Source organism: Aythya marila (genome assembly GCF_965140915.1).
Source record: "Aythya marila genome assembly, contig: HAP1_HAP1_SCAFFOLD_169, whole genome shotgun sequence".
Taxonomy (NCBI): Eukaryota; Metazoa; Chordata; class Aves; order Anseriformes; family Anatidae; genus Aythya; species Aythya marila.
The window spans coordinates 718,095-740,234 of NW_028137768.1; the positions used below are offsets into that span (position 1 = coordinate 718,095).

The 22,140-nt window shown below is 49.3% G+C and overlaps 2 protein-coding genes across 2 annotated transcripts; one reads left to right on the forward strand and one right to left on the reverse strand.

The window, feature by feature from the left end:
* Positions 1–4,001: 4,001 nt before the first annotated feature.
* LOC309890571 (olfactory receptor 14A16-like) lies at positions 4,002–4,949 on the reverse strand (the record flags this gene model as incomplete). Its single annotated transcript, XM_082784994.1, has 1 exon — positions 4,002–4,949. The coding sequence occupies one exon, from the start codon at positions 4,947–4,949 to the stop codon at positions 4,002–4,004; it is 948 nt and encodes a 315-aa protein (XP_082641120.1).
* An 11,035-nt stretch (positions 4,950–15,984) lies between these two features.
* LOC309890573 (olfactory receptor 14A16-like) lies at positions 15,985–17,174 on the forward strand. Its single transcript, XM_082784996.1, has one exon. It carries the CDS (start codon positions 16,171–16,173, stop codon positions 17,104–17,106), a length of 936 nt encoding a protein of 311 aa, XP_082641122.1. The 5' UTR covers positions 15,985–16,170; the 3' UTR covers positions 17,107–17,174.
* The last annotated feature ends 4,966 nt before the right edge of the window (positions 17,175–22,140 follow it).

Sequence of the window (22,140 nt, forward strand, 5' to 3'; positions counted from 1 at the left end):
ACATTCAACAGGGATTGTTTATTCGAGATGGGTGGAAGTACCTGGAAGATGAGGGTGTACACCATGATGGAGAAAGCAATGAAATGCAAGTACAGGTGACCATCAGTATTTCTTCTCCTGTGATGAATATAGATCCTGAAAATTCACCTGAAGGATGTAGATCCTTTGGGGCCAGCCATGGCTCTGGAAATGGAGGTCCATGAAGCTGTAGGACTCCTGGTCCCTTGCCTGGGAGATCCCCAGCACAGAGTGCCTGTGTCCCACAGGTCCAGCCCCAGTCCCCAGGCCAGCACAAGAGACCTGGCCCAGGCACAGGGCAGCTCCAGATTCCCCTCCAGGATACCATTTGCCATCAGTCCCAGCACATCTGGGACACTCCCAGGCCAGTGAAAGGCCAGCTACTATTTGCTAGGCTATGTGCAACCAAGAAGACATCTCACAGTCTTTCAGTGATCTCTAGGGGACTCTGATCCATGGTGAAGCCCAGAAAAGTAACAGGCCTGTCCAGGGAAGGTGTCCTGGGTTGTATTTCTGACACTATCTTTGGAAGATGAGTGCAAAGATATGGCAGAGATGCCACTGTGGAGACATCAGGACTGTCACCTAGATACTCGTGATCTGAGGGCTAAGAGAAATGCAAAGGAACAAGAGAACAAAGTGGAAGCCAAAAGAGAGCAGCAGGGAAACAGCCATTTCCTGCTGCTGGCCATGGCCATGGCTCCAGGGAAGCAGCAGCCCCGACCTGCAGGCAGCAGAGAGGCAGAGCCCAGTGGGCAGTGAGGGACAGCCCCAAAGGCCACTGGGGCTGCTCCTCCATGTGGCAGCTGGGCTCTCGGTCTGAGCTCTTCGTGCATGCTGGGGCTGCTCCCCCAGGTGCAGAAGAGATGGGAGGAGATGGGACATGAGACCAGTAAAATTCTGCTCTCTTCTTTATTGTCATTATCTGCACAAGAAGCCCACTTATATAAGTACATTAGAGCATTGGGTCAAAACTTAAAAACAAACAAACAAACAAAAAAACACATAGCAGACACTAAGAATAAAAGTAAGACAAATTCACCAGCTTTAGACGGTATTAATAAATAAATAAAATTAAAGACAATTGTCGTAACAGTTTATTTCAGAAAACGTCAGTGTCCTGAAACGATTGTAGGCACATGATTAATGTAGAAGAAGAATGTCTGCAAAGACTTGCTTGAAGCATGTATTCAAAGAGTTTCCTCACTGCATCCCTGAGCTCCTGGTTCCTTATGAAGTAGATGAGGGAAGTCACTGCTGGAGGCACCACTGAGTACTGAACCGCCAGCAAAAGATTCAGGGATGAGTACAGAACTGCCACCAGCAGGTCCGTGGATGGGGTGGAGAAAGAAGGGAACTTCAGGTAGGCAAACGAGCCAGTGCTCACAAACAGGGGGACCAGAGCCAGGTGAGGGAGGCACGTGGAAATGGACAGTGGCAGTGTCCACCCTGTTGGTCCTCCCAGTGTCTCCTAGGAGGCCAGCACATCCCAGACCCTCCCCAGCTCTCCACACCTGCCTCTAGTCTCCCCAGCTAAGCCCAGCCCAGCCCAGCCTGGCCCAGCAGAGCAGCCTAGGCTGGGATGGCAACAAAGCAGCAAATGGAGAAGTGGGGGGTCAGTGCAGTGTCCCTGCTGCTGCCATCTGCAGGAGATACCCCAGGACACTACTCACCAGGGAAGCCTGCAACCACCCAGGCCAGCCTTATTCCCCAGAACAGCACCACACTGCTGGCCCTGGGGCTCCTCAGGCACCACCACTGCACACACACAGAGCCCTGCTCTGCTCCCAGGACACCCCATGACCCACACAGTCTTGTCCCAGGCCAGCACGTCTGGGCTGGCCTGAGCAGCCATTCCTGCATCCCCTGCCCATGCTGCCCACAGCCCCCCAGCTGGCAGTGCTGCTCTGTAGAGCGAGGGGACTGTGGTGCATGGGGCTGTGAGGCACTCTGCAGGGCCGTGCTGGTCAGGCTGTGAAGGCAGAGCCAGCTGGTTGGGGGCACTGCCACTGAGTGCCTCCCACACAAGTGGTTCTTTGGCCATGGAGGGTGCACACAGATAGCTGGCCTCCTTCAGAGTCAGAGACTCATGGAATAGCCTGAGCTGGAAGAGACCCACAAGGATCATTGCATCCAACTTATTTCCAATGTCATTAGATGTTTTGGGGTGATTCACTGTATTCAGTCTACAAAATGTCAACTGAGGTATGACAATGCAGCAGACTGCTTTCCCTGTACCTGCTGTGTTCCCTGCAGTTGCAGAGCTCTCCTTTGCCTGTTCCCACCCAGATTTAGCACTATATCTATACTTCAAAAAGTTACCTTTACTTTGCAATATCCATGGGAGTAGCTTTGGGAGAAGAGCTGAGCCTTCAGGCACTGCCCTCAGCAGATCCTTCTATGCTGCAGATGCTGGTACGGAGCCAGCTGTATTAGAGAAGTGCCCCTGGCCTGTCCCTGCCTGTGCACACAGAACTGCCCCGGAGCAGCACGGTGAGCAAGAGACAAGAGCAATGAGTCCTCGCAGCAACACAAGGGCTCTGTAGGAGAGTACGAGGTGAAAGGGAGAGCAGCTTGGGAAAGAAGAAGCTCTGGGGCTCCTTGGCAGTGCTGCTGTACCAGGACACTTCTTCCCTCCACCCCTGCACACAGCCAAGTGCCCCTGCAGCTTCACTGCAGGTCTCTGAGGGAGGATCGTGGGCAAGCATATCACTGCAGGGTTGGTTTTTTTTTTTTATTTAAATACACAGAGAGCCTGCCTCCTTGTTTACACCAAGTCCAGGAGTCACATGGGACATGTAGATACTTAAATGAAAGAATATGAACAAAGACATTTCTTTGTGGACAATAATTTCACAAGCAATATAAAGAAAAATATATACTCAAACAAAATAAAAAACTAACAAACAAACAAACAAAAAAACTAACCTGCATCTGGGCCTTTAATGAGTTACATTATGAATGATATGCAGAAAAAGAACTAGACAGTGGGTTCGAGAGCATCCTCTGCAAGTTTGCAGGTGACACTAAACTCAGTGGTGCAGTTGATGCAATAGAAGGGAGGGATGCCATCCAAAGGGATCTGAACTAGCTTTTGAAGTGGGTCCATGAGAAACTGAAGATGTTCAGCAAGTCCAAGTGCAAGGCGTTACACCTGTCTCAGGGCAATCGCAGACATGAGGACAGACTGGAAGAAGAACGCATTGAGAGCAGCCCTGCAGAGAAGATTCTTGTTGTCGTGGACATGAACTGTTCAACATGAGCCATCAGTGCGAGCTTGCATCCCAGAAGGCCAACTGCATCCCGGGATTCATCAAAGGATGAGTGGCTAGAAGGTCGAGGGAGGTGATTGTTCCCCTCTACTCTGCTATTGTGAGGCCCCACTTGGAGTACTGAATCCAGGTTTGGCGCCCCAGCACAAGAAGGATGTTGATCTGTTAAAACAGGTCCAGAGGAGGGCCACAAAGATAATCAAGGAGCTGGAGCACCCCTCCTATGAAGGAAGGCTGAGAGAGTTGGGTTGGTTTAGCCTGCAGAAGAAAAGGCTTTAGGGTGAATTCATTGCCTACAAACCACCTGTCTGAGCTGGAGCAAAAGCCCAGTGCAGGGAACGGTGGTTACGAGGGGCTGTCTGTGATGATTGCGTCTTCTCAGTAATTAAAGGGGGCATAATAAAAGATGGAGAACAACTCTTTGCTCAATCAAATAATGACAGGACAAGGGGGAATGGTTTTAAACTAAAAGAGCAGAGATTTTGATTAGAAGTTAGAAGGAAATTCTTCACTCAGAGGGCGGTGAGGCACTGTAAGAGGTTGCCCACAGAACTTCTGGATGCCCCATCCTTGGAGGTCTACAAAGCCTGGGTGGATGGGGCCCTGGCAAACTTGATCTAGTGGGTGGCATACTTGCCCATGGCGGGGGGGTTGCAACTAGATGATCTTTGAGGTCTCTTCTGAACCAGGCAGTTCTATGTTTCTATGATTCTAAGACAGGCAGTTTATTCCTTCTGAAAAACACTCATTCATCACTTTCCACACCGCATCTTTCAGCTCCTGGTTCCTCATGCTGTAGATGAGGGGGTTCACTGTTGGACTCACCACCGAATACAGAACTGCCAGCAAAAGATTCAGGGAGGAGGAGGACATGGAGGGGGGCTTCAGGTAGGCAAATATGGCAGTGCTGGTGAAAAGGGAGACTACGGCCAGGTGAGGGAGGCACGTGGAAAAAGCTTTATGTCGGCCCTGCTGTGAGGGGATCCTCAGCACAACCCTGAAGATCTGCATATAGGACAGCACAAGGAAAACAAAACACACAAATAATAAAGAGGCACTAACCACAATAAGCCTAGCCTCTTTGATATAGGCATCAGTGCAGGAGAGCTTGAGGATCTGGGGAATTTCACAGAAGAACTGGTCCAGGGCATTGCCTTGGCAGAGGGGAAGGGAAAAGGTATTGGCAGTGTGCAGCACAGCATAGAGAAAAGTACTGCCATAGGCAGCTGCTGCCATGTTGACACAAGCTCTGCTGTCCATTATTGTCCTGTAGTGCAGGGGTTTGCAGATGGCAATGTAGCGATCATAAGCCATGATGGTGAGAAGATAAAACTCTGCTGTGACAAATGTGACAAACATAAAGACCTGGGTAGCACAACCGAAGAAGGAAATGGCCCTGGTGTCCCACAGGGAATTGGCCATAGCTTTGGGAACAGTGGTGGAGATGGAGCCCAGGTCGATGAGGGCGAGGTTGAGGAGGAAGAAGTACATGGGGGTGTGGAGGTGGTGGTCGCAGGCTATGGCTGTGAGGATGAGGCCGTTGCCCAGGAGGGCAGCCAGGTAGATGCCCAGGAAGAGCGCGAAGTGCAGGAGCTGCAGCTCACGTGTGTCTGCAAGTGGCAGGAGGAGGAACTCTGTGGGGAAGCTGCTGTTGGACATTTGCTGCTTCTGGGCATAGCAGCCTATTTATGGAGGAATTTAAAGAGGCAAGTTAGAGAGAGTTTTCTGAGCAAAACCTAAAGCATATCTCATTGAAACATCCTCAACAAGACACACTGCCTTTTCCAGGGAAGAATACATGCTTCTGCCTGGAGCTTTTGATTTGGTTGCCTAAGAATGCCTGAGAGATCAGGTTAGTCAACTTTGCTCTCTGGAAGGGCCAGTACTGCCCTGTAGGTACATGATAAAGACCACCAGGGACTGGTGGTAGTCTCTGAGACAGGTACCTGCCCCAGGTAGCAGGCTCTGGGAAGCAGACAGACTCCCCCCTACTCTTCTGGGTGGCCTCCTTCCTCCCACAGCTTCTCCCCGCAGTGTCCTGGGCAGCTCCCCAGGCAGGCTGAGTGCTGAGCCTGGCAGGCAGCAGAGGCCCTGCCCCAGCACACAGCCCCTGGGGCACAGCAGGGACCCTGCTCTGCACCACAGCCCTGGCCAGTCCTGCCTGCACAGCCCGCAGCCAGCCCCTCTAGAAGGAGCCGTCACGTCCTGTCCCTCTGACAGCTTTGTAAGGTAATCCCTGCTCTGGAATTTGTCATTTTCCTCTTATTCAAAAAAAACTCCTCCTGAGTCCTGAGTCCTCCTGAAAGCTCCCATAGGCTGTGGGTTTTTCCAGCAAATCTGCAGATGGCACCAGGAACAACAGCTGCATTGCCCTGTAGCCAGAGACTTACCCTGTTCAGGGTTGTGAAGATTTCTCCCGCAGTGAGCTCTCAGCATCCCCCCTCCACACTGCCTTTAACATCTCCCTCCCTTCTCTCACTGCCCTTGTCCCCTGCAGGCAGTACCCCCAGCCCTGCTGCTGTGCTGTGCAGAGGAGCTGCTCCTGGGCAGAGCTGTCTCTCTGCAGTGCTGCCCGCTTGCCAGGAGCTCCCTTTCGGTCCAGGAGCCCAGCCCAGCTCATCAGCACAGGGAGCTCTTGACAAGTCCCTGGGCCTCCAGGGAAATCAACTTTGAATCACACTCAAGCAGTCTTTTGGGATACAACCACTGCTCTAAAGTTTTGATCGGGACTTATTTCCAGTGCTGTCTTTGCTCCTAATTCCATAGAAGATGTTGGCAGGAGAATCATCTATTCTTGTCCCATTATGTGACCAGACACCCTCAACGTGAAAGGCAGGGTGAATACCACCTCTTCCAAGCACTTGGAGATATTGGTGGGATGCTGTGGAGTGTGTGTGGGGGAAGAGATGACACAACTTTTCCACAGAAACTCAAATCTCTCTGTCTACATATGCTACAAAACCACTTGTCAGCCCACAGAGTCAAGAAACATACAATGCTTTGGGTTAAAGGGACCCCAAAGACCTTCAAGTTCCAGTCCCCCCTGCCATGGGCAGGAACAAATCCTACTAGTGTTGCTCAAGGTCCCATCCATCCTGGCCCTGGACACTATCAGGGAGGGGGCATCCAACACTTCTCTCAGCAACCTGTTCCAGTCCCTCACCAACGTCCCAGTGAAGATTTTCTTCTTTAGATTTAATGTAAATGTACTGTCTTGTAGTTTAAAGGGATTGCCCCTTTCCTAGAGCTACAATCCCTGATAAAGATTCTATCCCTATCTTTCTCCTATTTTTCTCCCCCGGTTCTGTTAAGGAGGGTCAGGAAGACAGTGGCTGCGTTGTGCTTCGCTAACAGCTGGGGATAAACCACAAAACATCTGAGGACACAAACCTGACTGACAATTGATAAAGGAGGCAGTGAGGGAACCAGACATGGTCAATCACACTGACTGAAGATAGCACGGGAGAGAGAGAAAATATTTATTCCAGTGAGATTATCTGATCAGGGATTTGTTGGTATGGAAACCAATAGAAAAGGGGGAATGCTGGTTAAAGGGTATGAGAAGAGGCTGAAGACACTTGGGTTGTCTAGTCTGGAGAAAAGAAGGCTGAGGGGTGACCTCATTGTCCTCAACATCTTCCTGAGTGGGGGAAGTGGTGAGGGAGGTGATGAGCTTTTCTCCTTGGTAACTGACCACAGAAGGTATGGGAATGGCACAAAGCTGCACAAGAGGACGTTCAGATGGGACATCAGGAAAAAATTTTGTACTGTGAGGGTGGTTAAATGTGGAACAGGCTCCCTAGAGACCTGGCTGATGTCCCATGCCTGTCAGTGTTCAAGAGGTGTTTGGAAATTGCCAGAAATTAATCATGGATTTTTTTTTTCCTGTATATATGCCCATAGCTATGTATATTTATATTCATAACTCTGAATATTACTATAGAATCATAGACTATCCGAAGTTAAAAGGGACACATAATGATCATTGAGTCCAACTCCTAGCTCCACATGGGTCTACCCAAATGTTTTTATAAACAATGTGGATGTAGGACTAGAAGGTGTTTTGAGCTAATTTGCTGATGATACTAAACTTGGAGGAGTTGTTGACTCCATTGAAGGTGGAAAAGCCTTGCAGAGATAGATTGGAGAGCTGGGCAATCACCAACTGCATGAAGTTTTAAAAGAGCAAGTGCTGGGTCCTTTAGCTGGGATGGGGCAACCCTGGCTATGCTTTCAGACTGGGGGACGAGACGCCGGAGATCAGCCCCACAGAGAGATATCTGGGGGTTGTGGTTGACAGCAAGCTGAATATGAGCCAGTAGTGTGCCCTGGCAGGCAGGAGAACCAACTGTATCCTGGGGTGCATCAAGCATGGCTTTGCTAGTTGGTTGAGGGAAGTGACTGTCCTGCTTTACTCTGCGCTGATGTGGCCTCTCCTTGAGTACTGTGTGTGTTCTGGGCACCACAGTACAAAAAGGACATGAAACTATAGAAGAGTGTCCAGAGGAGGGCAACGAAGATGGTGAAGGGCCTAGAGGGGAAGATGTATGAGGAGCGGAAGAGGTCACTTGGACTGTTCAGCCTGGGAAAGAAGAGGCTGACGGGAGACCCCATTGTAGTCTACAGCTTCCTCACGAGGGGGAGTGGAGGGGCAGGTGCTGATCTATTCTTTTTAGTGAGCAGCAGGACCCGGCACTTGGTCTTCTTAAACTTCATGCAGTTGGTGATCACCCATCTCCCTAATCTGTCCAGATCTCTCTGCAAGGCATTTTCACCCTCAACAGAGTCAACAACTCCTCCAAGTTTAGTATCATAATCAAATTAGCTATAAACACCTTCTAGTCCTACATCCAAGTTGTTTATACAAACATTTAATTGAACTGGCCCTAAAACGAAGCCTTGAGGGACCCCACTGGTGACTGGCTGCCAACCTGATGCGGAGCCATTTACCACAACCCTTTGAGTGCTACCCGTCAGCCAGTTATTCACCCAAGGTATGATATTTTTGTCCAGCTATATGCTGGACATTTTGTCCAGTAGGATCATATGTGAAACTGTGACAAAAGCTTTACTGAAATCCAAAAAGATCACATCAGCTGATTTCCCTTGATCAATTAGCTGGGTGATCTTATCATAAAAGGAAATCAATTTTGTCAAACAGGACCTACCTCTCATGAACCCATGTTGACTGGGACCAATGACTGCATTGTCCCCCAAGCACACTTCATTAGCTACCAGAACAATCTTCTCCATACTTTTACCAGGCACTGACATGAGACTAACAGGCCTGTAGTTACCAGGGTCTTCTTTCTTGTCCTTCTTGAAACTGGCACGACATTTGCCAACTGGGACCTCTCCACATTCCCACGACTCTTATAATAATTGAGAGAGGCCCTGTGATAATGTCAGCCAGCTCTCTGAGCACTCTGGGATGAATCCCATCCGGACCCATTGTCGTGGTTTAACCCGGCCAGCAGCTAAACACCACACAGCCATTCGCTCACCTTCCCCCTTCCCTCTCTGGGATGGGGGAGAGAAACGGAAAGTGAAGCCCATAAGTTGAGATAAAGACAGTTTAATAAGACAATAATAATAATAATAATAATAATAATAATAATAATAATAATAATAATAACAATGATGATAATAGTACTACTACTAATAATGTGTACAAACAAGTGATGCACAATGCACCTGCTCACCACCTGCTGACCAATGCCCAGCCTAACCCCGAGCAGTCCGGCCCCCTCCCCCGGCTAGCCACCCCTATATATTGTTTAGCATGACGTCAGATGGTATGGCATACCCCTTTGGCTAGTTTGGGTCACCTGTCCTGGATCTGTCCCCTCCCAGCTCTTGCTGCACCCCCAGCCTGCCCATTGGCAGGACAGAGCAAGAAGCTGAGACGTCCTTGGCTTAGTATAAGCACTGCTCTGCAACAATTAAAACATCGGGGTGTTATCAGCACTCTTCTCATCCTAAGCCAAAACATAGCATTCCACCAGCTACTAGGAGGAAAATTAACTCTGTCCTAACTGAAACCAGGACACCCATGGACTTGAATGGATCCAGGTGTAGCAGCAAATCACACACACTTTGAGGGTCACTTGGGCATTTATCATTCCCACTGTCACGGTTCTCCAGCTCAGGGCACCCAGGGTCCTGAAGCCCATCCTCGGCATTGAAGACGGAGGCAAAGAAGGCATTAAACATCTTTGCTTTTCCTATGTCCTTGTCTGTGAGGTGACCTTCCCCATCAAGTAGAGGATCTATATTTTCTCTGGTCCTCCTTTTTCTATTCATATATTTAAAAGAAAACTTTTTATTGTCACCCACAGATGTGGCCAGCTTCAACTCTAATTGGGCTTTGGCCACAGGAATCTTCTCCCTACAAACGCAAACAGCATCCCTGTAGTCCTTCCACTTTGCCTGACCTTGCTTCCAACAGCCATACACTTTCTTTTCATCCCTCTGCTCCAGAATAAGATCCCTGGTCAGCCAAGCTGGCCTGCTTCCCCACCTTCTTGACTACCTATGTTTTTAGGATGCAGTGTTTAAAGACTGACCAGCACTGATGGATGCCGACACCTTCAAAAGCAGTTTCCCAGGGGACCTTGCTAACTAGTCCTCTGAGCAGCCTGAAGTCTGCTCTCCCCATATCCAGGGCTGAAGTTTTGGTAGCAGTTTTCCTCCTGTCACAAAAATTTTATGCTCAACCACTTCATGGTCACTATGACCAAGACAGCCACCAATTTCCACAGCCCCCACAAAACTCTCTGTATACTCCAGCAACAGATCTAGGAGGGCACCTTTCCTAGTTGTCTCCCTTAACACTTGCACCAAGAAGTTATCATCGCGGTGCTTTAGGAACCTCCTGGACCTGCTTGTGTCAGCCTTGTGATATTCCCACTTGACATCTGACAAGGTTTTGCACTCCATCACTTAGCTTATCACCGGCGGGCCTTATTTTATCCCTTTCCCCCTTCAACTCTAGTTTAAAGTCCTGTCTATCAGCTCCACTAACTCCTGGGCAAAAATCCTTCTCCCCCTCTGAGAGGGGCGCATCCCATCTGGTGCCAGTAGGCCCAGTGTCGCATAGACCTTCCCATGATAGAATCATAGAATCATAGAATCATAGAATATCCTGAGTTGGAAGGGACCCTTAAGGATCATCAAGTCCAACTCTTGACACCGCACATGTCTACCCAAAAGTTCAGACCATGTGACTAAGTGCACAGTCCAATCTCTTCTTAAATTCAGACAGGCTCGGTGCAGTGACCACTTCCCTGGGGAGCCTGTTCCAGTGTGCAACCACCCTCTTGGTGAAGAACCTCTTCCTGCTGTCCTTTCTGGCTCCTGGTGGCTCCCGAGTGGCCTCAGTGCAGGAAAAAGCCTTGCCTGCCTCAATGCCCTCTCTGCTACAGAACACATCTGCCCTGGAACCAATCTCCTTATTTGTGATCACAAGTTTGTGATTTCTTTATTCTGGAATGCCTGGTAGAGTTTCTGGGAAGTTTTCAGTAGTATTCTTGTACCAGCTGTACTCCAGGTTCCCTTGGGGAAGAACATGGTTTTGAGAATTACCCCACTCACTGGGTAACCTTGAGAAGCAGGGATTACAAACACCATAAAGGCCTCAAAACACAGGATTGTCATACACTCTGACTGCACAGTCCAGCCCCTTCTCCCCTGAGTCAGAAGGGACCTCTAGAGGTGTCCACTACCATCATCTTCTCTGAGCAGTGATAGCTTTACAGGTAGACGACATTAGCTCTCAGCATCCCCCCCTCCACTCTGCCTTTAACATCTCCCTTCCTTCTCTCAGCCACCCTTGTCCCTTGTCCCCTGCAGGCAGTGCCCCCAACCCTGCTGCGCTGTGCAGAGGAGCTGCTCCTGGGCAGAGCTGTCTCTCTGCAGTGCTGCCCGCTTGCCAGGAGCTCCCCTTGGTCCCAGGAGCCCGGCCCAGCTTAGCAGCATAGGGAGCTCTTGACACGAGGGAACTCCAGGGAAATGATTTTGAATCAGGCTGAAGCAATCCCTGATGTTCCCTCTCTGAGCTGGGGAGAGACACTTACTTCCAGTAGTGTCATTTCTCCTACTGGAAGAAGATTCATCAAAGAATCACCTTGTCTTCTTCCACTTTTAGGCAGGACACCCAGAATGTGATTGGCAGGGATCACATTTTCCCATGCTGAGGGAAGTGATCACAGGGAGTCAATTGATGCATCTCATTCTGAGTTTGATGTCCTAGGCCTGTAATGGGGCCCAGAACCTTCCTTATCAGCCACAAACCCACACAATTTGGGATTTCTTTCACCTCTGCTCAGATATGTAAAAAATAATATAGGCTAAATTCCCACAGTAATTACAGGAGATAGAGAAGAGCAGTGAGTTGTTCAAATGTAAACACCATTTGACATTTGAGGTGCACAAAGATGTCTGTCTTAGCGGTAATCCTTTAAGTTAGGACTTCAGAGACTGGGAATGTAGGTATTAGAGTTTTGTCAGTGCAGACTGCCTAAAAATGTGGCCTCCCTTTGTGCCTTGTCACTCACCTGGGAGCTGTCCCTTGTCATTTAGCTAAATAATATAAACCTCCCCTTTAACATCTCTCTCTCCTCCCCAAAATTGGGAGTAGATTAATGGAGAAGTGGCAATTTAGAGACAGTACTTTCTAAAAGGTGTTTGAGAGCTTAGGCACATGAGTGGACTGCCCTACATCTAGTAAATTAGGAAGCTCTATCAATTGCCTTGAGGGTAGAGGGGCCTTACAGAGACATCTTGATAGATTAGAACATTGGTCAGTCGCCTACAATATACAATTCAATAAGAACTAATGACAGATTCTGTACATCAGACCATGTATTCCTGAATGTACATATAGACTGAGGGACAAGTGGATGGAGCATAACTCTGAAAAAAAGGGATCTGGGGGCTGTGGTTCATGGTAAGCTCAGGATAAGTTAACAATGTTCCCTGCATGGACCATGGTGGAGTTGATCCTGCGGGAGGGCAGCATAGCTCTTCAGGAGAGCCATCTTTGGCCCCTTCAATATCTGCTTGGAAGAGTCCTTTGGAGTAAGGCCCTGTATTGAAGAGCAGTCCAAGAAAGGTGGTTAATATTCCAGGACCACCCCCTCCAACATCAAGGGCAGTCCAACCCAAGAAAAACAAACTCAGGTAAAAACAGCAAGAGGCCTGCATGGATGAACCAGAAGCTTCTCACCAAACTCCAGCGCAGAAAAGAAGCATAGACAAGGTGGAAACAAGAACAGATACCCTGAGAGGAATACAGAGGCCTTGTGGGAGCATGTAAGGAAGCATGTAAGCATATCGGAAAACTAAAGCACAACTCCAGTGGAATTAGGACAAGGATGTCTAAGGCAGTAAAGAGAGCTTCTAGAAGTACACAGGTGACAAAAGAAAGGTCCTAGAATATGTGGACCCACTGCTGAATGAGGCCCAGGATCTGTTGATACAGGACAGGGAAAAGACAAGAGGTGTTGAATTCCTTTTTCACGTCAGTCAGTACTGGCAAGACTGCCCTTCAGGAATCCCTAGTCACGAAGAATGGGGAGAGTCTGGAAGGAAGATGTACACTTGGTGGGAGTGGATCAGGTCAGGGCATACTTGACCAAATGGGATACACATATCTATGGGACCTGACGGGATTCACCCATGACAGCAGAGAGAGCTCCCTGATGTCCTTGCGAGGCCACTCTTGGTCATCTTGGATCATTCCTGGTGAGTAGCAGAATGTCCATCCTAGCTCCAAGAAGTATTACTTGCAAAGGCAAATGCCATGTTTCCTAACATTCTCCACACCATCAGTAAAACAAACAAAAAAAAAATTAGTGTTGTTTAAATAGCTCAATAAATGCATATCTTTTTATTTATGTCTCAGACTTTTTTTTTTTTTTTTCCAGACTCATTTAGCCTCAACTTTGCCTTCCAAACAAAGACTTTTGTAGCCTCTTCCGTCTTCTAAGACTCGGTCACATGTTAAAGGAAAGATGAAAACAAAACACTCTTCCAGACAGCTGTTGCACTGGGGTTCTCCACGGATAAGGTGTGTTAGTGCAGAGGGTAAATGTTTATGAGAGTGTTTAGAAACAGTCATGGAGAGTGTCTACAAAGCATCAAGGGTTTCTGTTTCTCATACTGTACCCCATGCCATGTAGGTTGGAATTGTGCAGGACATTGTGATGGGACACAGCCAGGAGAGCTAACCCAAAGTGTTCAAACTGATGTTCTTCACCATCCAGCAACCCCCTGCAGCCTACCACCTGACTACCAAAAGCATGCCGTGCACACCAAATACACCTGTGAAGAGCAGCTGAGAGAGATGGGATTACCTTGAAGAAAAGAAGACTCCAGGAGATATTATTGTGGTCTTCCAATACATAAATGGGGCCTACCCACATGTGTAGTGACTAGACTAGACTAGACTAGACTAGAACAGAGTAGTTTAGTTGGAAGAGACCTTCAAAGATCATCTAGTCCAACTACCTGACCTCTTCAGAGCTAAACAAAAGTTACAGCATGTCAATGAGGGCAATGTCCAAATGCTTCTTGAACATTGACAGGCCTAGAACTGCAAGCAGGTCTCAAGGAATCCTATTCCAGTGTTTGACCACCCTCACAGTACAGAAATTTTTCCTACTCTCCAGTCTGGACCTCCCCTGGTGCATCTATGTGCCATTCCCACACTTTCTCTGATCAGTTCCCAGTGAGAAGAGGTCATCAGCTCCCTCTCCACTTGCCCTCCTAAGACAGTGGCTGAAAGCAATGAGGTCGCTCCTCAGCCTTCTTTTCTCCAGACTAGACAAGCCAAGTTTCTTCAGCCTCTCGTCATTGGACATTCCCTTTTACTAGTATTCCCTGTTTTCCCTTGGTTTCCCAACTGACAAGATTCCTGGTCAGATAACCTCGCTGGAAGAAGCGTTTTCTCTCTCTCCCATGCTCTCACCAGTCAGTGTGACTGACCAGGTCTGGCTGCCTTCACTGCCTCCTTTATCACTTGTTGGTTAGGTTTGTGCCCCAGATGTGTTGTGCTTTATCCCCAGGAGGTAGCCAAGCACCACACAGCCACTCTCTCCCTCCTCTCTCTTAACAGAACAGGGAGAGAAAGATTGGAGAAATATCTGGAGAAACTCTATCAGGGAGTGTAATGATAGGACAAGGGGCAGTGCTTTTAAGCTAGAAAAGAGTAGATTTAGATCAGATATAAAGAAGAAACTCTTCACGCAGTGGGTGGTGAGACACTGGAAGAGGTTGCCCAGAGAAGTGGTGGATGCCTCTCTCCTGGTAGAGTCCAATGTCAGGTTGGATGAAACCTGGAGCAAACTGGTCTAGAGGGAAGTGACTCTGCCCATTTAAGAGTGACTGGAACTAGACCTTAAGGTCCCTTCCAACCCCAAACATTCTATGATTCCGTGAGCTTGCTGGCCAACAATTGGTTGTGTAGTCTGTGTAGACAGAGGGATTTCATTTGCTGTGAAAAAGATTCCTTCTCCTCAATGTTAACAAGTGCTTGGAAGAAACAGAATACAGCTCTCAGTCAATTTGTGGGTGTCCTAACTAATAAAAGGTCAGGAAAAATGATTCCCATAATGAACTCTTATTTTGATTTAGGAGAAAAAATATAACTGGAAGTAGGTGTCTCTCTCTAGCTGACAGAAGGAAGAGCAGTGATTACATCAGTTTGATTCAAAGTTTTTTTCCCCTGGAGGCCCAGGGACTTGTCAAGAGCTCCCTGTGCTGCTGAGCTGGGACAGGCTCCTGGGCCCAAGGGGAGCTCCTGGCAAGCGGGCAGTGCTGCAGAGAGACAGCTCTGCCCAGGAGCAGCTCCTCTGCACAGCACAGCAGGGCTGGGGGCACTGCCTGCAGGGGACAAGGGCAGTGAGAGAAGGGAGGGAGATGTTAAAGGCAGTGTGAAGGGGGGAAGCTGAGAGCTCACTGCAGGAGAAATCTTCACAGCCCTGAACAGGGTAAGTCTCTGGCTGCAGGGCAATGCAGCTGTTGTTCCTGGTGCCATCTGCAGATTTGCTGGCAAATCCCACAGTTTATGGGATCTTTCTGGAGGACACTTAAGAGTTCCTAAGATAGGAGAAGAACAAGGTCCAGAGCAGGGACTACCTGCCAAAGCTGTCAGAGGGACAGGACATGAGGGTTCCTTCTTTAAGGGCCAGCTGCAGGCTGTGCAGCCAGAGTACAGGCAGGGGTGGCCAGGGCTGTGGTGCAGAGCAGGGTCCCTGCTGTGCCCCAGGGGCTGTGTGCCAGGGCAGGGTCTCTGCCGCCTGCTAGGCTCAGCACTCAGCCTGCCCAGGGAACTGCCCAGGGCACTGCTGGGAGAAGCTGTGGGTGGACGGAGCCCCCTGAAACAGGCAGGACAGGCAGGGTCCTGCTGGTGCCCAGAGGCTGCTGCCTGGGGCAGGCTGCTAAGAGGTCCACAGCACCCCCAGGCCATCTTTGGGGGAGATTCTTGATGGGGAGCACCAGCGCCTGCACTATCTAAACGAAAGGCACTCTCAGGAGTCTATGCTTCTGTTTTGCTGCCATGAAGGACAGTAAGGAGAATTGTAATGGATCAGTCCCTGATATTCTTTACTATATACAGCAGGGTAGTACTGACACTTCCGAAGCCCACAGAGGACACAGAGGATTAACCTGATAATTATTGTATCCCTATGGAAAAATAAAATAAAAATAAAAACTAAATATTTTACAAGACATAGCATGTATTCTTCACAGGGAAAAGACTGTGATTCTTGCTGAGAAGGTTTCAGGGAAATTTGGTTTAGGTTTTGCTCGGAAAACACTATCTAAAATTCCTCTTTAAATTTCTCAATGGACAGACTAATACACCCAAAGCCAGCAAATGTCCAACAGGAGCTTCCCCACAGAGTTCCTCCTCCTGCCATTCGCAGACACACGCAAGCTGCAGCTCCTGCACTTCGCGCTCTTCCTGGGCATCTACCTGGCTGCCCTCCTGGGCAACGGCCTCATCCTCACCGCTGTAGCCTGCGACCACCGCCTCCACACCCCCATGTACTTCTTCCTCCTCAACCTCGCCCTCCTCGACCTGGGGTCCATCTCCACCACTGTTCCCAAAGCCGTGGCCAATTCCCTGTGGGACACCAGGACCATCTCCTATTCAGGATGCGTTGCCCAAGTCTTTTTTCTCTTCTTCTTGCTTGGAGCAGAATATTCCCTTCTCACCGTCATGGCCTATGACCGCTACGTTGCCATCTGCAAACCCCTGCACTATGGGACCTTTATGAGCAGTAGAGCTTGTATGAAAACAGCAGCAGCTGCCTGGGGTGGAAGTTTTTTCTATTCCCTGCTGCACACGGCCAATACATTTTCCATACCACTCTGCCAAGGCAATGCCCTGGACCAGTTCGTCTGTGAAGTCCCCCAGATCCTCAGGCTCTCTTGCTCGGATGCCTACCTCAGGGAACTTTGGGTCATTGCAGTTAGTCTTTGTTTAGCTTTGGGGTGTTTTGTTCTCATTGTGCTGTCCTATGTGCAAATCTTCAGGGCTGTGCTGAGGATGCCCTCTGAGCAGGGCCAGCACAAAGCCTTTTCCACGTGCCTCCCTCACCTGGCTGTGGTCTCCCTGTTCATCAGCACTGGCACAGTTGCCTACCTGAGACCCCACTCCATCTCCTCCTCATCCCTGGATCAGGTGGTGGCAGTCCTGTACTCGGTGGTGCCTCCAACGCTGAATCCCTTCATCTACAGCATGAGGAACCAGGAGCTGAAGGATTCCCTGAAAAAACTGATTCTGTTGGCGGTACTTCAGCAGGACTAAGCCACCCATATTTATGCACATTTTTTGTTGTTGTTGCAGTTTGTTTGTTTGTTTTCTTGTGCTTTGGACATTTTTCTCTGACTACCCTGTTTGGGCATGAATGTCTGGATTTGTCTCACTCCTCCAGAGGCACAAGCCCAGTCCCTCTGTCCCAGAAGCCATCTTTAAATGTATTTATGTCAGAGCTGTACTCCTTTTCCACCTCTCTGTAATAAAAGGGGATGTCTTCAGTGCTGTGTCTGAAGTTCGAGACTTTTTTCCATTTGATGGAGTCAAGAATACGCTCAAGAAATTGCACCCTAACAGGGCCTGCTGTTAACCTTGTGTTCTCCATGTGCGGCTGAGATCATCGGGTGATTTTATAGGGAATTTTGGGATGGATTCAGCTCTCACCTGTGGGTGCCCAGAGCCACTGGAGATGGGACTGGTCAGGACATATCTGCTCAGGGGTGTCCAGCATGTGACAGGACTCGTGTCAGATGCTGATGTCTGAACCCAGGAGAGCACAGGGATTATTCACAGACAGCCCGTTTCTAGGGGTGGGCAGCAAATGCAGCTTCAGATCGTCACCCAAAGGGCTAAGTGGAAAACTACCTGGGCTAATTAGGGCTCTGTAGTCCAATGAGAGGCAGCAGAGACACAGAGGTTGCAGGGAAGGGAGCCTGAGGAATGACTCACGTCCCCTTCAATGAAGAACCATACCTGGGATCTAAGGACATGGTCTGAGCCACTTGAAAGTCCCTGTGGTTGCCCTGAACTCCTACAACAGCCACAGATCGCACGGATGTCCCTGGAGAAGGGGCTGCAGGTGGTCAGGTTGTGTTGCTTCCCACAACCGTGCTGTTCCTCTGGGTGGTGGCAAGTTTTCCAACGGGATCAAAGAAGGTAAAGCAAAGTGACAGCAAGCAGGCTCAGCAGGTCCTCGGCACCCCAGCACAGAGCCACAGTCCCATAACCTCCGGCAGGAAAAAAATTTGTTCCCCTCCTCCAGAGGGAAACAAAACCCGTCTGGGCTTTCCTTGCTTCTTAGACAATTTCCAGCAGCTCGCGCAAGAAGTCAGTGCTGATGAGAGGTCTGCGACTCAAAGGTGCTTTAGCCTGACCCAGGAAAGAAGCTCCTGTGAGGAGGTGACATGCTTTGACCCGCTGAAAATGCCTTCATGAGCTGGTACCCAGGAGGAAATGGGCCAGGAAGGGCAGGAGCGGGAGGGAATGGGATCACACAGGCACAACCCCATCCTGCTGGCTGCAGTGCTGGGCGTAGACTCAGCAAGAGAGGCAGGCTACTTGGCTCTTCCCCCTAAAATCCCTAAAGCCCTAACCCTAAAATCCCTTCCAACCCTAACCCTAAAAACCCTAAAGCCCTAACCCTAAAAACCCTTCCAACCCTAACCCTAAAATCCCTTACAACCCTAACCCTAAAAACCCTAAAGCCCTAACCCTAAAAACCCTTCCAACCCTAACCCTAAAATCCCTTACAATCCTAACCCTAAAAATCCTAAAGCCCTAACCCTAAAAGCCCTTACAACCCTTACAACAAGAGGCTCTGCTCCGTGGGCTCCAGGAACCAAACTAGCATGGTGTCCCACAGAAAAATTCTCAGTAAAGCTGTTTGTCATTACAGAATCACCCAATAATTAGGACTGGAAGAGTCCAGTCCAAGCCCTTCAAGCATCATTAGCAGGAGCAGGATTTCCAGGACTGCATCTATACATGCTTTGAGTATCTCCAAGGAAAGAGACTCCGAAACCTCTGTGGGTGGCCAGTTTCAGTGGTCTGTACTGGTGCTTGGGGTTATTCCTCTGCAGGGCAGGACCCTGCACGTCCCCTTGTTGACCTTCATGAGGTTCCCCTTCACCCAACCCTCCAGCCTGTTGAGGTTCCTCTGAATGGCAGCACGGACCTCTGGGGTATCGGCCACTCCTCCCAGCTTGATGTCATCCAAAAACTTGCTGAGGGTGCCCCCCGTTCCATCACCCAGGTCTCTGATGAATAAATTAACACTGGACCCAGTACTGGCCCCTGGGGAACACCAAGGTGCCACCCAAGAATTTGAACGGAAAAATCACGGAGAAAGACTCTGGACTCCGAAAACTAGATTGGTTAAAAGGGCCAGTATGGATTGGAACTATGTCAGGGTGGAGTTATCATACAAATGATAAAATATACTGAATAAAAATAAAAATAAATCATAAAAAGAAGGAACCAAATGTAACAGCGGTCCCTCCCAGGAGGCACGCAGCTCGAGCTGTCCATCGTATGAATTGCTAATAAATAAAGACGAAGGAGAGTCAATCCGATCTACTGAAAAGGCAATTCCCAAAAAAAAATACTGGAGGGGGCAGAAGCGTAAGTCCTTCAACACAAGGTGGCAGCAGCGTAATTCCTTCAACTCGAGGTGGCAGCAATGTGGTTCCTTCAACACGAGGTGGCAGCAGCACAACTCCTTCAATACAAGCGGCCGCAGAAAGATTCCTTCAACCGCTGCCCTTGTCTCACTCCAAGAAGGACATGGAGGGGCTGGAGCCCGTCCAAAGAAAGGCAACAAAGTTGGTGAAGGGTCTGGGGAACAGGGCTGCTGAGAGAGCTGGGGTTGTCTAGCTTGGGGAAGAGAAGGCTCAAGACCTTCTTGTACTTTACAACTACCTTAAAGGTTTCCGTGGGGTGAGGATTGGGTTCTTCTCCCAAGCACCAAGTGATAAGACAAGAGGAAATGGCCTCAAGTCGCACCGGGGGAGGTTTAGATTGGTTATTAGGGGAAATTTCGTCACCGAAAGGGTGGTGCAGCATTGGAATGGGCTGCCCAGGGAATCAGTTGAGTCGCCATCCCTGGGGGTCTTCAAGAAACACATAGATGTAGAGTTTAGTGGTAGGTTAAGGGTTGGACCAGGAGATCTTAGAGGTCTTTTCCAACCTCAGTGATTGTATGATTCGGTGCTTCAGCTGCACAGAGCTGTGCTGGGGAGCTGATCGTGATGCGATATGGTATGGAACATCCCTTTGGACACCTGGGGTCAGCTGTCCTGGCTCTGTCCCCAGATCCAGAGCACAGCACCACACCAGCTACTAGGAAGGAAAATAACTCTAACCCAGCCAAAAGCAGGAAATTATCCACCCCTTCTTCCATAACATCTATGTCATGCTCAGGTCTTACTCTTCCCAATACAGTTACTCATCCTCTTCCTCATAAGTTACTCATCCTTTGATATACACACATATCATTCTCTTAATCTATGAGTTGTCCCATGGATTATTCTTGACAGTAGATATCCCATAGATGATTCTGGATCATTTCATGCTGAAACCAGCCCTGGTTCCATCACCGCTGAACGTGTCCAGTTCTGGTCAGCATCACTTTTTAATTAACCCGGGTTATTCTTACCGTCATGCCACTGATGTGACGTAGAGCAATCATAGTGGTGATGACATTCGGTATTATACAGTAATTAACATCAGCTCATTAACTCATGGGCTGTCCCCACCCAACATTAAATCCCTTTGAGGTACACATCGGACCACCCCATTCCTCTGCATCACCCACCAAGGAAAACCATGTTCTTGAGCAAAACCTATCCCAAAAATGGGTTTTCGTTTGCCTGAGGCAGGCACATCCCAGACTCCCTTCCCCAGCATGTTTTTTTACGTGCACTACAAGAACTTTATCCCCTTCTACAGTATGTAACGGGTTTGATTGGGCAGGTCCAGCTCAGTTGGATGATCCCCTCGTGTTGATAAACCAGGTGACCTTTGCCAGCTGTATATCCCAATTTTTGCATGTCCCAGCACCTTCAGTGTAGTCTTTTACAACCCATTGTATCCCTCGATTTTCCCTGGCGATATCAACTCAATACCATGCCCTTTGACCCCAGTGTCGATAAGGTTGTTTTGGAAATGAGCCCCATCATCTGACTCAATTCTTTCCGGGGTGCCTTAACACCGTAAGATCTACTTTATGAGGCCCAGAATAGAATTCCTGGTGAAATGGGGCACGGGACATGTTTCCAGGCACCCGGTGGCTGTTTCCACCACTGTAGGCACATGGTGGGTTTGTGGGAAGGGGATAAAACCAAACAATCCCTGGTTATTATTATTATATATATATAGAACTATATCTCCCTGGAGATATTAGTGGGGTCTGAGTGGGGAAATTGGGGTTCTGGGTGGGAACTGGGAGCTCTGGGGATATTTGGTGGGGAAATGGTGGTCCTAGAAAAGTAATGGGGGGCTTTGGGGTTCCCTGGGTGGGTTCTGGGGTAATTAGAGGAAAGTGAGGGCTAGATCTTGGGGTGGTCCCAGGGGGTTCTGGGGATATTTGGATGGGTCTGAGGGGGGAAATGGGCATTCTGGTGTGGAAAAGTGGGGGTTCTGGGGGAAAAAATGGGGGCCTTGGAGGATGGTGGGGGGAGATGTGGGGGGAAATGAAGGGTCCCAAGGATACTGGGGTGGGAAATGAGGCCCTGATGGGGTCCTGGGGGATGCTTGGGGTGGGGGGAGGGGTTCTGGGGATATTGCGGGAGGAGGTCTGAGGGGGGGGAAATGGGAGATTGGGGGAAATGGAGGGCTCTGGGGAGGCCCTGGGGGGCTCCTGGGGGAGCTCTGGGGTTATTGAGGGAGTCTGAGAGGAATATGGGGTTCTGGGGGGCAAATAGAGGTACTGAAGGGTATTCTGGAAGATTCTTGGGGAGGCTGAGGATAGCGAGGGGTTCCCAGAGGGAAAGTGGGTCATTCTGGGGGGCCCTGGAAATATTAGGAGGGTCTGGGAGAGCCTACGGGTTCCTGGATGCTCCCCTTTCATCCCACCCTTTGCTCAAAAACCTTGTTTTTCCCCCCATTTTGCAGCCAGGCTTTGCCACGGTGGCAAGGAGTCCTTGGGGACACTGAGGACCCCCCCACCCCCCACGTGCTTCCTGAATGTACCTTATCCCCAAAAATGTCCTCCCCAAAATTCACACACACACTCGTGGACGTAGCAAGGGACAAGCAGAACAGGGGGATCCTTGATTTATTGGGACCCCCCCCCCCTTAAAACAGAGG

What these genes read in the sequence shown, in the direction of transcription:
- LOC309890573 (XM_082784996.1), top strand. Translation starts at nt 16,171, where the DNA reads ATGTCCAACAGGAGCTTCCCCACAGAGTTCCTCCTCCTGCCATTCGCA.